This window comes from Pleurodeles waltl, chromosome 12 (genome assembly GCF_031143425.1).
Source record: "Pleurodeles waltl isolate 20211129_DDA chromosome 12, aPleWal1.hap1.20221129, whole genome shotgun sequence".
Classification (NCBI taxonomy): domain Eukaryota; kingdom Metazoa; phylum Chordata; class Amphibia; order Caudata; family Salamandridae; genus Pleurodeles; species Pleurodeles waltl.
This window is the reverse complement of record NC_090451.1, coordinates 85,356,910-85,371,709: the sequence shown is the minus strand read 5'-3', so window position 1 is coordinate 85,371,709 and position 14,800 is coordinate 85,356,910. Positions and strand designations below refer to the sequence as shown.

The 14,800-nt window shown below is 39.7% G+C and overlaps 1 protein-coding gene across 4 annotated transcripts in view; it reads right to left on the bottom strand.

Moving 5' to 3' along the window:
- Positions 1-5,560: 5,560 nt before the first annotated feature.
- The window catches only part of ACER1 (alkaline ceramidase 1), a 139,280-nt gene continuing 130,040 nt past the window's right edge, over positions 5,561-14,800 (bottom strand). For all 4 annotated transcript variants that reach the window (XM_069216637.1, XM_069216638.1, XM_069216640.1 and 1 more), the window contains exon 7: positions 5,561-10,987. In XM_069216637.1, coding sequence (XP_069072738.1) covers positions 10,810-10,987 — 178 coding nt within the window. In that variant the 3' untranslated portion in view covers positions 5,561-10,809. The remainder of the gene's footprint in view (positions 10,988-14,800) is intronic.

Below are 14,800 nucleotides of genomic sequence, written 5' to 3'. Positions count from 1 at the left end.
TAACCAGGTGTTTATTCACAACTCCTACAATCTGCACTGTTCTGTCTGAAACAGGTATGTCTGGGACTTCCACAGTTCTTATTGTTGAACGCGTTGCCCCTGTGCCAACCAGGAAATTAACCTCATGACCATGTACTTCGCCCTGCACATAAGGACCTCTCTGGTCCACTTCTAATGATGCAGCCATCATATATTCCTCCTCATCTGAACTATCCATCGGCCATTCAGCATTTATTTCACTCTCAATGTGTACAGTAAATTGTTCAACTGTCTTTGCACTTTTGTCTTTACTCTGACGCGTGATCACTTGCAAAAGCATTACCTGTTGCTGTTCCATTGGGTTCTGTATTATTTGAACCTGCCTCAGTATTTCCTTTTGTTGTACAGGCACCATCTGCACCTGTGGCTGCATTTGTTGTATTTGTGGCATCTGTACCTGTTGCACCTGAGGTTGTACATTTTGTACCTGTTGCATCGGCAGTGAATGCTGAAAACCTTGCATATTATTCATATTTTTCTGGACATTTTGATTTTGACCTCCCATCCTGATTCCTCTCATGCCATGAAATGAATTGACACCATTTGTTTACTAAACTATTCCTCCCTAATTCAACATCAGACACTGTCTTTTCCAATGTCCCAGCAATCCGCAAATGTGACAAGGTAACACCTTTTGCCTCTGCTGCTCATCTTGCATTGCCACTGAACTCAAATCAACATTTCTATTGACTACTGGAAGCATCATTCCACCTCTACCTCTTCCTCGACCTTGACTTGGAAACAAACCATTTCCCTGCGACAGTTGTTGAACATTTCCTTGCAAACCTGACTGTGGAGCCTTGATCTGCATCACCATTGCTTTCTCTTTCAGCTTTTTCTGCTTCAATTCCATTTCATCACTACAATGTTTAGCATATTGCAAGACTTCATCAACCGGCTTCGCTTGGCAGCAGATCAAATGATTCTTAATCATCTGACTTATTTCTGGTTTCAACCCTTCAACAAATCATCTGGTGTTTGATTCATGATCTCCTTACCAATTGTTTCTACCCCGCGGAATTGCTTGAACACCTTTAACAATCTTTCATAGTATGCATGAACTGATTCTTTCCCTTCCTGTGATGTTCTATCTATGCATTGCCAAGCAATGTTTTTCGGCGCAATTCGTATTTTCAGAAACTAAATGACTTTATAGTAATGTTTCATTACTTCAGGAGATGGCGCACCAGTTTTTCAATCTCTTTGCGGTTCACTTGTCGGCCAATCAACACTTCTCTTACTTCAACCCATAAATCTGCCGGGACCACAATGTCAAAAAGTGTATTCAAGTCTTCCCACAGACACTTTGAAAGTTTCACAAATCTATCCGTCTGCTGGTACCACTCCATTGGTTTCTCTCTCAACCTTGGATAATCATTTGTAAAACTAATGATTATCACTTCTATTCGAGGGTACAGGTATAAAATTCCCTCCTGGTGTTTCTCTCATCTGCAGCATTTTTCTGTACTACATCATCTTTCTTTGGTCTTTCTCGTTTTCTGTCCCATCTGCTCTACCATTTGTCTAATGCCCTCCAAACCTGCACTTTCTGAAGTAATTCTTTAATATGTGTTCTCAATCCTGCAGACCTCATGTGAGCAAAATCTTCTTCCTCCAAATTTAATCTGTAGCTTCTTTTTAATGTTTTTATTTTTTACAAGTCAATGTCATATTCATCTGCTACTTCCTGTAACTGTAGATAAACTCTGTCTGCTCCTTTTGTAATAACTTTACATAAGTATCTCAACTGCTCTTCAGATTAGGAGTCAAGTCTGCTCACCCCCATTGTTCCTTCCAGAAGTTCACTCCCTTCCATGTTTAATCTTATGTTATTTATTCTCTCGTCCTCCTTTTTTTATTGCCATGTGATTTGGAACCACTCAGATCTTCTAACCATCTTGTTATCTCTTGTGCTGACAGACCCTTTAAAGAAAACTCCATTTGCCTGTGCACCTGCTCCTTGTTCTTGTCCCAAACTCGCACATTGTTCTGGAGCCATTATCCTCTGCCCCTGATTACTATAAGATGTGGTTCCAGAATTCTCAACAGGAGAAAGGTCAATTAAAGAATTTGTCTCATTTGAACTCGGTCCCTGTCTATTCTGTACATTTATTAGCAAATTCTCTCCATTATTGTCTATACAAGTATACAATGGAGTTACCGGACCCATCGTAATAGGTACAGTAATCGCATCCAGACTTATTAATGTTCCAGTTCTCTGCGTTTGTCCTGCTCCCAGGCTCTGCATCTGCTGAATCTGTATATGAACAGGTTCTCTTAAATTCAGTCCTTGCTGACCTTGTGACAACACTATATTAGTGGTTGTTTTCACAACCTGAGCCTCTGACTGTATCTCAGGAATGTTCAGAACTCTTAAGTTAAATGTACCATGTTCTGGAAAAGCTAGACAGCCCGCTTTCTTTGTAATCTTGACCCAATTTTTCAACCAAAGGCATGCCACTGCACCTTTCTCCTCAAACACAATATAGGCCGGAGTATTTTCTGGCGGACAAACCTCCCCCTCGAGTGCCGGAATGTATTGATCACCTCTCAATGCACTTCTCAAAGCTTTGAAAACTTCATTTTGACAAAAATGTATACACACCTAATGTCCACAACAAAGATTTATATCAAACTCGATTAAGCTAAACAATACAAATTATTAATCAAAAGTAAAAGAATAATCAATCATGAAAAGTGACTACGGGCCAGATGTAGGAAAATCCTGCATTGCGACTCGCAAATTGCGAATCGGAGTCCCTGACACCATCTGCGAGTCGCAAGGGGGTCGCAAAGGCCCACCTCATTAATATTAATGAGGTGGGTCGCAATTTGTGACCCCCTTGCGACTCGCAGCACTCACAGGGATGGTGGCCTGCTGCAGACAGCAGACCACAATGTCTGTGACTGCTTTTAAATAACGCAGTTTTTTTTTGTAATGCAGCCCGTTTTCCTTAAAGGAAAACGAGGTGCATTACAAAATGAAAAAACGAAACGTGCCATAGGACCACTGCCTGCTCTGAAAAAATGTTTTCAAGGCCATTCACAAAGGGGAAGGGGTCACAAAGCAATCCTGCATCGCGCTGCGACACCCCTTCCTATTTGTGACTCGCAGTCCCATTTTGCGAGCCGGTAACCAGGTTACCGACTCGGAAATGGGAACAGGGCATCGCGATGTGGGTTTTGTGCGTCGCAAACAGCGATTTTCACTGTTTACGTCGCGTAAAACCGTTTCTACATCTGGCCCTACGATCCCACAATCCTCTTCAATCCCCTTTCCTTCCAATCGCGTTACTCTGTTGTCGGACTGATTAACGAATCCGTGCGCTACTCTTTCCTACTCTCATCCAATCCCAGCGCAGCACCAATTACGTCACACTAACACATTCACCCCTCCTCAGCACACTCGCTGTGATGCTGGCAAAGTCTGTTGTACCAAATCTTTCACAACCCACACACAAAATCAATGCAATATTAATTTACAAGCTTAACTTAAGAAAACAAATCTGTTCATTTACTACAGGTTGGGTAATACAAACGCTTTGGAACCTTCCAAAGTAACCTCCAGCTTTTGCTTATTCCTTTTTCGCAGTTCCCACAATCGTGAGTAAAATTCGACCCGCGAACTTTAGTTCTCCACTGTTATTTGGATTATTGTCTAGTGCACTTAGCACTCACCAAGTCTTCAGTATAGCTTCATTCACGCTAATTTCTCACAAACTCGATTTACCAATCACAATGGATCGGTCTACCAAAGGAACGAATTACAACATATACCAAGTGTCTCTTTACACTTATCAATATCCTCCGGAGTCCCAGACCTCTCTCCTTAGGTCTGTCATCAACAACAAAGTGGATAATTTTTCCTGCATCAAGCGCCACACTCAAATGAAGAACACTGCTTCTCTACTTTCATACCTAACTATAGGAGTACGCCCACTCCATCTAAAGCTACCTTATATCCTTCTTGACTCACTTTACTTCAATCATCTGCATATAAGCTAAAGCTGTGCAAGCGCGAATTCATTTTTACTCAAAACATTCAAACATCGCTAAGAACATACCCTTCAACCTATGGGATCTCCAAGAACCGGGGAAAGTCACTTAAGATAACTAGCAGCACATCATGTTAGATTCGTATACCATTTGAAAAGAAGAAAAGAAAAGAACAGACCAATATTTTTTTTCACGACCTCATTATGACATCATCAAAACAATTATTATGTCATTGTGCAGCAGTTAATATCACATATTGCAGCTGGTACATGGAAAACAAAGTAAAATACATAACATCAAAATATTATACTTTACCCAATTATTAGAAACATCAACAAGTAGTCTACTTGATACTGGAACACTTGTTTGTCTGACTCTTGTCATCAATCGCTCTCTTCAAACTCCTAATCTCCTTCCACTTTCTTCTTCTCCCTGACTTGTTATACTAAATCCTAAAAACCTTATGATTGGTCAGTCCTTGGGGTGTTTATTCTCTAGCCAATCAACAACTAAATTGATAACCTAAAATACAACAATTCTACATTGGCTGAAACATTTTCCTCGACTCTATCTCTTCCTTTTCCAACTTGTCTGTAGCTCCATTGTCTCATCTCCGTTCAGTCACCGCTTCTCAGGAAGAAACTTTTACAGTAGCCACTTTACTTCCATCCTCGGGGAAAGACCAGATATTAGTAACATTCTCAAACAATAAGACATTTCAACTTATGCAATGAATGCTCTGTTAAAACATGACCTTGAAAGACATAATGCTGCAAACCACTACTCTCCACAGCTCTCTTCGCAGGAGTGCCTCTACACCAGATTTGCAGAGCAGCAACGTGGACTAGCAACCACACCTTTACTTGGCACTACTGCCTAGATGCTGCAGATAGGATGGACGCAGCAGGACAAGCCGTTTTGCGTAATTTATCTGCATAAGGTGAGACAACAATTTTCTTTACCCACCATCCTCGAATACTAATGTTTACAGCTGAATATGTATATATATGTATATTTATGTGAATATGTATATGAAGATGTTTATTTATACATATAGATATTAACATCTTATGTTTACTGCTAATCATTCTGATTCAAACATGTGAATCTATGAAAGATACTCCATACTGGAGAAGAAAATAAGTTACTTAGCTGTAACTGTGGTTCTCCAGTATTTGTATCTTTCATAGATTCATCTGCGACCCACCCTCCTCCCCATAGAGCCTCACCTCATCTTTCTCTCTTTTTTAAGTCACTCGTGCTGGACTACCACTTCGACGACTGGGAATGATTCAAGCATGTGAATCTATGAAAGATACCCCAATACTGGAGAATTAAAAGTACACTCAAACACAGTGTCACAATTTAACTTCACTTCTGCACTTGTGCCCAATCAGAATGCATGTGGTAGCGAATGATGCTCATTTTAGAAGGAACCAATCGCAATACTGCATATCTCATCTGCCACTTTGTTGAACAAACTACTCTGTTGAGAAAATACAAAAACCATAATTACACACATAGATTAATTTATAACTTTTTTATTGCAATTTGTAGAAGACAATATAACAAGATGAACCTAGATGGTGATATTTCTCCAGGTGAAATACGTAGTAGATTTGAGATACCAACCAAAGGGCACTTGGCCTGACATACTGTGTAAAGTATGAGGTTATGATAATTACACTTTATATTTTCTGTTTTGAATTCAACAAAATCAGTACATTCGATGACGCACGTGATGGACCTACATCTCATACGCAGCCCTCACGTGTAATGCTTCCCATGTCTCACTACTGGCTCCAGTAATTGAGAAATAAAACTAGAGCTAGCTCCCTGCTTGCTAGACATTCTAGTTTCTTTCAATGTGTTTAGTCTACTCAGTCACATGGTATCTAACCAACCAATACGAGACAGGCATTTGTACTTTTATGATTGAGAGAACAATATATATTCTTCCCAAAGGGTACAGTCAAGCCCATTCAAGACTGAAATAAACAAAAGGCTCATTTTACGCTGTTGGACAGAAGTAGTCCTCGATTTACTCCCTTTTCAACTCAATCAGACTACAGCTGCCTCAGTGATAGAGCCTCAAAGGCTGCAAGCGTCAGAAATGGAATACATCACTATTGTGAAGTGAGTAAAACAAACCTTTCGACACCTAGGAATGAGTTCAGGTAAAGGATTTGTAGTCTTTTAAACAACAGCATCTTTAAATTACAAGGTAAATATGGCATCAATCTATTGTAATTACAAGGACATTCCAGGCACAAGGCCCAGCAACCACTTTAGTCTTTTTCCAATAGTTCCATTTGCTCTTTAGATTACAAATATCCTGATGCAGGCAAAACCTCCCAGGCAACGTAATAACTACAGAAAGTATTCTGTAACAAAGGCCAGATCTATGGCAAGGCAGGGCCGGTGGGAACATAATACGCCATCATGATTGCCATAACCGTCATCTTAAAATCCCAATTTACAAAGGGAAGTAAAGCTGTGTTTTCAAGTCACTCATTTATACCATTTCAGGAGCAGATGCTCAAATGTTGGACCCCTAATTGTCTGTTTTTAATGTTTTCCCTTCTCCCTTCATCTAAAATCCATTCTGCTACATCAAATTTGAACAAAGAGTTTGGGGGATCTCTTTTGTCGACTAATAATGTCCATATTTCTGAAGTTAAGAGATTTGTTTAAGTGACCTCGGATTCTACCCCTGAGCTAGGTGTGGTTAGCAATGGCTAGTCTTGTACTCCTTCTAAAACCTGAACATTTACTTCCAGCGTTGCTAAAGGTCTGAAAATATTTAAAATGTGTGTTGTACAGCAACAGTTACTTAATAAATAAAGCTGATCTTCATAAGCACTTCACAATCACAAAAACAGAATACTGTCTCAAACATGTTAAGACAGTCACAATACCTTCATATTGTTTCTAAATTGGTTGCCAGATGAGAAAACGCAAAATCACATTTTGCAACCCTTTTGGAAGGGTCCTAGAGAATCAAAAGTTGCGGTGAAGTGAGTTGGTATAGTAACTGAAGGAGTACATAAACGTGTTATAATGGAATCTGAAGGGCAGTCCAAGCATGTGCCCCCAAAGCATAATCAAGGCTATCCCTAGAATTGGGACAGATGAAACACCTGGTTTCCCCTGAAGGACCAGTTCCTTTCTATATGAGCTTCATCTGATTGCAAGAATTCTACCTATAAGCAGTTCTGTCCATGAAGAACCTACCACTGAGAAAGGATGCCTTTGAACTACAGTTCCTATACATTATTCCCTCCTTTAATACAATGTTCAGAAATTCTGGGTAGTACAAGAGATGGCCAACTGCTGGGGCAAGCAATCCTTTTAAGTACTGAAGTGACACAAAAACACCCCTCTTTCAAGAACACCACATCATAAAACAGTCTACAATCCAGCTACCTCACAAATTACTTATTAACTGCAGCCTTGCCTTTGACCTGGTAGGGTGTTCTACTACCTTTTGACTTGGCTGGAAATATAAAAGTAGCACATATGGACATACATAAGGAGAAAGAGGGATTTGAGAGTTAGGCTCCACTTACAGCAACCACAACTGGTGAGGTTAGCTTTTCAAAATGGTGCCCAGGCGGACCTGCAGCACTGCAAACAGCTAAGAACCAGGCACAAGGAAGCCAGTGTGTAGGCGTGGCATTCAGGTTAAAACAAAAAGGCATGGAGATGAGATAACATTAGCTGTGTGAGTGAGGTCAGTAAGCCCTTTGCAAAAAGTTAATTTCTCTCAAACAGAGAGCGATGCAATGAGGGCAACCCACGTGAGCACGAGTGGAAATCAGTGTGACTATAGTGCTTTTGTGCACCGCTCTTCTTGGAAGGAGGTCCCAGAAGACTGGTTAGAATGGCACAGAACATACAAGAAATCATTTTAAAACTAAGCAATTTATTTTGAGAATAATTCGACCAATTTCTTATTTTTACTTTGTCTTTTATTACCAATATTCTTTTAAATTAATCTCTAGGTTGTTTTCAATATTTTATACATCATCTATGGCACTCACCAACTAAAAATATATAGAAACCATAAATATGAGTAGGACACATGAGTAAAAAAATCCTCTAAAGTTTGTGAAACCCTTTACCTTCAAATGTGACATCCAATCAGCTTTTAAAGACGGCACACTTAGTGTGATAAAAAAAACTCAGCAGCTTGTCAATCCAATTAAATTAATATTGCAAATATGTAAGCAAAGTAAGAACACAGACCCGAGTCCTGCAGAAAATTAGCTATCCTAACCTGGGATATAACATTCCTCCATAGGAGGATATCATACAAACGATCAAACACTGATCTATCCTACAAGTTGAATAGAGCCCTGAGGGTTTTACTCAAGCAAGTGTCTGACTTGAATTCTTCATGTAGGAAAACAATTCACCATGGACCACCTTCCTGCCTCTAACAGTCCATTTGAAAACTTGTTTTAGATTTTCAACCCTAGGACACATTTACTACTTATTGTTGAATTCTGTGCTGGAGGAAGCACTGTCTCAATATTTGGAGTAATGGTTAAGTTGATATTATCACTGCAGAGTGACTAAGAAACTGTTCTAATGGTTTGAGGAAACCATGTGTATTCACGGACATGCATTTTCCTTACTTAGCCATGATAACATATTTCAGTGAAAATGTTATTTATTGACAAAAGTTTCAATGTCACCTTTAGAAGTAAGTTTCCATTTGTAATTTTTTATGGAAAGAAGAACATTTAGAAAATATTTAAATATTATAAAAAATGTGAAAATAGTAATCCATAGTGGATCATTCAAGACACTAGCTCATTTCAAAATATCAATGTAGCCACAAAGGACACAAGTTTCAAATCTTTTAAAATAAAATGTTTTCTATCTAAATGTTTTTTCAAACTAAAGGTTTCAAACTGAACGCTTTTCAAACTAAATGTTTTGAACCATTTGCTTAAAACCTACCCTGAAGAGAGGCTACTAAGGGGAAAAGCTAGAATAAGACGTTCTTATCTTTTAGTTTACCTTAGTTGAAATTCAATACAAATCTCACAAAAAGATCATTTGCTTTCTGGAGAAAAGAGGAGCTATGGAGTCTACAATTCATACTTCTATCCTTCTGATGTGGATAGTCTAACAGTAATTTGGTTATGGGTAAGAATTTTCAATTTTAATTGAGAAGCAGTGACGGACATGAGTATTCGATTCACCTTTTTGGTAGGAGTGACAGATGCGCTTTAAGTCACACCCTCACAACCTACATAAGTGGCATAAATAGCCTTACCTAACCCTAGTCCATCCTCCTGTGAATGATCTGTATGATTAGATCTCAGCCAAGCTTACCTAATAATATCATTAGCTGTTGTTTCTATGTTATTCTGTATATTTGTAGAAGGAAAAGTCCATACTGCGAGTTACACATTGTAAATTTTCCTTATACTCTTGATGTTGCTCCTGTCCTTCACTACAGCCAAGGAATCAAATAATTTCTTCATAAAAGATCACACCTCCATTTATATAGGGGTGTTCATGGCACAGTTCTCCTTGGGCAGAATGTGTAAACAATATCTCTTGTAAAGTGCTGGGGAGGTTTTCCCTTACATCTAGAGTACAGAGATCATGTTCCATTAGTCCATACCTTACCTAATGGAACATGATCACTTGTCCTCTACTTGGCTCTAATGATCAATATGGCTAGGTTTGAGCTTAGAAAATGAGTTGTGACATACAAGAGATTGATCAGTCTACATGGGACTACTTGATAAATAGCAATGATAGGTCATGTGAGCGACTTATCCAGCCACACCAAATTCAATGGTAGCCTACAGTTGTCTTTTCGCTAATGGGTAATTTAACAGTGTCAGTTCTGATCTGGACAATGAAGTCGCTAAATAGATTTTCCTCTACAGGTGACTATGTAAATGTGACTTTTTACAGAAAACATTCTGGACAATAATGTTAGTCAGGCCTCAGCTGCTTAGAGATTAACAAACTATCTAATCATATTTCATATTTCTTATGACCCTATATTGTGAACACATCTTATCTTCCTCTAGATTAGACTTGGATCAACATTCCAGCAGGCCCAGCCTGCTAACGCCTTCTGCTGCAAAGCGTAGGTGTGCCCGTTGGCTGATTAAAATTCTTGAACTGAATACTTTCAATTGTGAAATCACTTTCAATTGTTCTGTAAGCAAACAACAGTTTTCAAACCCCAAATTATTTCTATAATTCTCCTAATATAAGGAGCATCCTTACTTACTGATCCTCATCAGTGTTCTGTTTAATGATCAAATCATTGTGGTACATAGTGGTGAGTCAACAACACATGGCAAGTGGCTGTTTCTAGTACAAAAAGTCATTTAAATATATATTTTGTTTGGTTTTCACTTTACAGATTAATTTCTTATATATAGGGTTTTTTAAGTGAATAACACCTTTATGCTTCTGTGATGCATGATTAGTTAGTAGACACCCTTAATTACGGTGATTCAGTCCATTTCATAAGTCGCCTGATTGCAGATACTCAAATACGCAATCTAACTGGCGGTTATGTAAAAAACACTGCATAGTTTTTCAGTTAAAAAACCCTGAGACGTGGTTCGGAGGCTTGGTCAGCATGGCGTGCAGATCCTACCTGGTTGTGTGAATCCTTTGGCATGTATAAAAAGATTGGGAGCTTCAAATAAGCTCACAACTTGCATAATTGACCAGCACGCTCTTACGAGTACAAAATAAACATGACAAAAAATCTGTCTGTCATCTGCTACATCAACAAGACTTCTTGGGCTTTTGATTGCTATGGACAGCCAGGTATGGCAGTCCGAACTGGCACCGGTTGGATGGCCAATACTGGATCTCAGGCTGGCATTGTGGAATTTCGTAGACGGCATCGAAATAGGCAAACAAGGTGATGCTGTGAACGACGGTGATGCTGATCAGTACATGCCTGCAAACGAAACACAAAGAAGTATGTTTTAGAGCCAGGGAGCTAAAAATACCACTATAGTGGGGATCTTGTACTTCTTTAAAATATGTTGGGCTAGCACTGCTAGTTTAAGCGGCTTTTATATTTCAATGCAACAGAATATTAATGAATCACAATTTAGACAATGCTTCATACTGCAGTGAAAATGTACATATTTACTCCATTTACTATTTCCTACACATATTGCTGCATTATTTTTTACACAGTCTACAGAGGTTGTCACCAACTTTGTGCAAAAAGCAGTTGAGCCTGAAAATGTGTAAATACATTTGTATAAAATGCTCAAATCATATATTGCAAGTGGAATCAATTCTGTATTTCACTTCTGGCTCCAGACGTCTTTTAAGCTATTCTCATGACATCTTGTAGATGATAGTGTGTGTTACTTTGTGGTGAAAGGACAAAAGTAGCTAGGCCAGAAGTGTCACTTCCATGTCAGGATATCAGGGAGCAAATCATACAAATATAACAAAAAGCCACCATTTAATTAGAGCGAGTGATGGAATTAAGGTCAAATGTTCACATACAGGCGTCTTCCACGGAGAAAGGAGTTTATGTGCGAATCATGGGTTTAGGCATATCATTAACGTCAATATTACTCTTTTGGAATTCACCAAAATACCATAGTCAATGACTGAACACCTTCAAAAACTGAATATTTCTTTGTGCACATCAAACTCTAAAACTACGTATAGTTAGAAGGCGAAATGATTTGTATAAGGCGTAATTGTAGTACCAACAATACTTTCACCGTTCACATTGAGGAAGCCAAACAGAGATTTAAAAATCGAGGATATAGCGTAGATGTTCTTACGAAAGCACATAAACGCATTGGTACAGTAAAAAGGCATACAACACTCATAACGGACCATAATAAAAAAAGAAAAGAGAGATCTAGTTGCTTGACGTTTATCACTCAATTTTCCACATTGAGTAAGAAAATAAGTTACTTACCTGTAACTGTAGTTCTCCAGTATTGGAATCTTTCATAGATTCACATGCTTGAATCATTCCCCGTCGTCGAGATGGGAGTCCCGGTACAATTTTCACAAGTAATGTTAAAACATATTGAAGAGAAAAAGGCCCTAGGCCTCTTCAATTTTGTAGTCTATCAGAGTCATTTTGTGAAAAGGACCAAACCTGATCCTCCACCAATCAGGCGACAGCACCCTTCAGAACCTCCTGAGAGAAGCTCTAGCACCTCAGATTTTCCAAGCACAAGTGCGTATATTATGTTGACTATATATATATATATATATATATATATATATATATATATATATATATATATATATAAATAAAGAAAGAGGTGAAGTGAGCTTCTCCGGGGAGGCGGGTGGGTCGCATGTGAATCTATGAAAGATTCCAATACTGGAGAACTACAGTTACAGGTAAGTAACTTATTTTCTTACTCCAGTATTGGAACTTTCATAGATTCACATGCTTGAATCAGAGTAGAAAGCAAGAACTATGCACATTGTAAAATTACACACTTTTAATAAACAAGATATCTTTAGCCACGAAACCTTATTATCATCATGCCTAAAATGATGAAATATATAAGTATACTGACATATGTCTAAATCTATACATATATATATATATATATATATATATATACCTATAAAGATATCTATCTACTTATCTCTAATCTATGTATATATATATATACAGATATACCTGTGAAGATACATGATGAGATTCGAAGAAGAAAACAGTAATCAAAATTATCATAAGACACTACTGTAACATGATCAATGTCTGTAAACCCGCTTACTTATGTGATTATGATAGCGTTCTCTTATCCTTATATACATTTCTGTTTTCTCTTTTTTTTTTTTAAACAATGTGCATACCTGTTCTAGGATGGAGGGATGTAGGAGAAATGGCTCACCTTCACCTGAAGAGATTCCTGAGAACCGCCTGGCCCACTGCTACCTCTCCGTGAGAGAGGGACTCCAAGCAGTAGTGCTTAGTGAAGGTATGACAGCTCTTCCATATTGCTGCCCTACATATGTCTTGTAGTGGCACTCCGGCAAACAGTGCCGATGACGATGATACTTTTCTCGTCGAGTGAGCATGGACAGATGACGGCAAAGGTCGCTGCCTGATGGAAAAAATCGAATGGCAGAGGCGATCCATCTAGAAATACTCTGCTTGGATAGTGGGCACCGTTTCCTAGGGGCACTGTACGCCACAAATAATTGATTAGAGCGCCAAAAAGATTTAGTCCTGTCCAGATAAAATTGGACGCATCTTTTAACGTCTAAGGAGTGTAATGCCGTCTCTGCCGGAGAAGATGGATGGGGGAAAAAAGACTTGAAGACTAAAGGTTCGTTCATGTGAAAGTCTGACGGAACCTTTGGAATAAAATGCGGGTTAGTGCGCATTAATAGTCTATCGTGTTTAAGCTGCAGGAATGGCTCTTGGATGGACAGCGCTTGCACCTCACTGACCCGCCTAGCTGATGTAAGGCTATCAATAAGGCAACCCTCCACGACAAGTGTTTGAGGGAAGCACGGTGGATCGGTTCAAATGGATGCTTCATCAGTTGTGCCAAAACAATATTTAGATTCCACGAAGGAGGTGGTGGTCTGAAAAGAGGGTAAACCCTGAAAAGCCCCTTTAGAAATCTCTTAATCAGCCGAGAAGAGAAGAGCGAGGGTGTGTCATCTGAACATCTGTATGCAGCTATAGCTGCTACATGAACTTTAATGGACGAGTGTGCTAGGCCAGATTGAGCTAACTGTAAGAGATACGGCAAAATTTATTCTGGTGGTGAGAGTAGAGGGTCGATCTGTCGTTGATGACACCAGGCGCAGAATCTTTTCCATTTACACTGATACGTCTTGTTAGTGCTATCCGCTCTGGCCTTTGACAAACTATCCCTGCAGTCCTGAGGGATGTTCAAATGCGCAAACTCTCTGTGGTGAGGAGCCATGCTGATAACCGCATTGACTGCGGATCGGGGTGCCAAACCTGGCCGTTGTTCATTGTTAATAAATGAGGTGACGGCTTCAGTGAAATATGAGGTTTGACTGACAGAATGAGGAGTTCCGTGAACCAATGTTGGCGCGGCCAGTACGGGGCTATCAGTATGAGAGTGCACGGTTCTGTTTTCATCTTCGGGAGGACCCTTGGGATCAACGGAATGGGAGGAAAGGCGTAAGCAAAGATGTCTGACCGGACTATCGAAAACGCATTCCCCCAAGATCCCCTTTGGTGATGCCAACTTGCGAAGAACCGGCATTTGGCGTTGTCCTTCTTCGCAAACAGATCCACTGTTGGTGTTCCCCACAGGGAAAAAATATGGTTCAGTACTGTCTGATCTAGCTCCCACTCGTGGCAGTCCGACTTCTGCCTGCTGAGTGCATCTGCTGTCTTGTGGTTTATTCCCGGCAAGTGTACCGCTGATAGTGTGATGCCTTGCTGCGAGGCCCAGTTCCAGATCGCTTGGGCTTCCCTGGAGAGGGTGAGTGATCTTGTACCTCCTTGTTTGTTGAGATAGTGCATCGTAGTGGTGTTGTCCGTTCTTATCACCACTCGCGATCCTGAGATTCTTGGCAGAAACGCTTGTAAGGCCAGGTGCACTGCCCTGAGTTCTAGCCAATTGATATGCATTGATGACAGACGGATTGGCCATTTGCCACTTATTTTCAGGTCCTGTAACACTGCGCCCCAGCCTTCCAGTGAGGCATCCGTTGTTATAGTCCACGGGGCTGGTTGTTGAAGAAACGAGAGGCCGATTGACAGATGATGCTTTTGAGACCACCA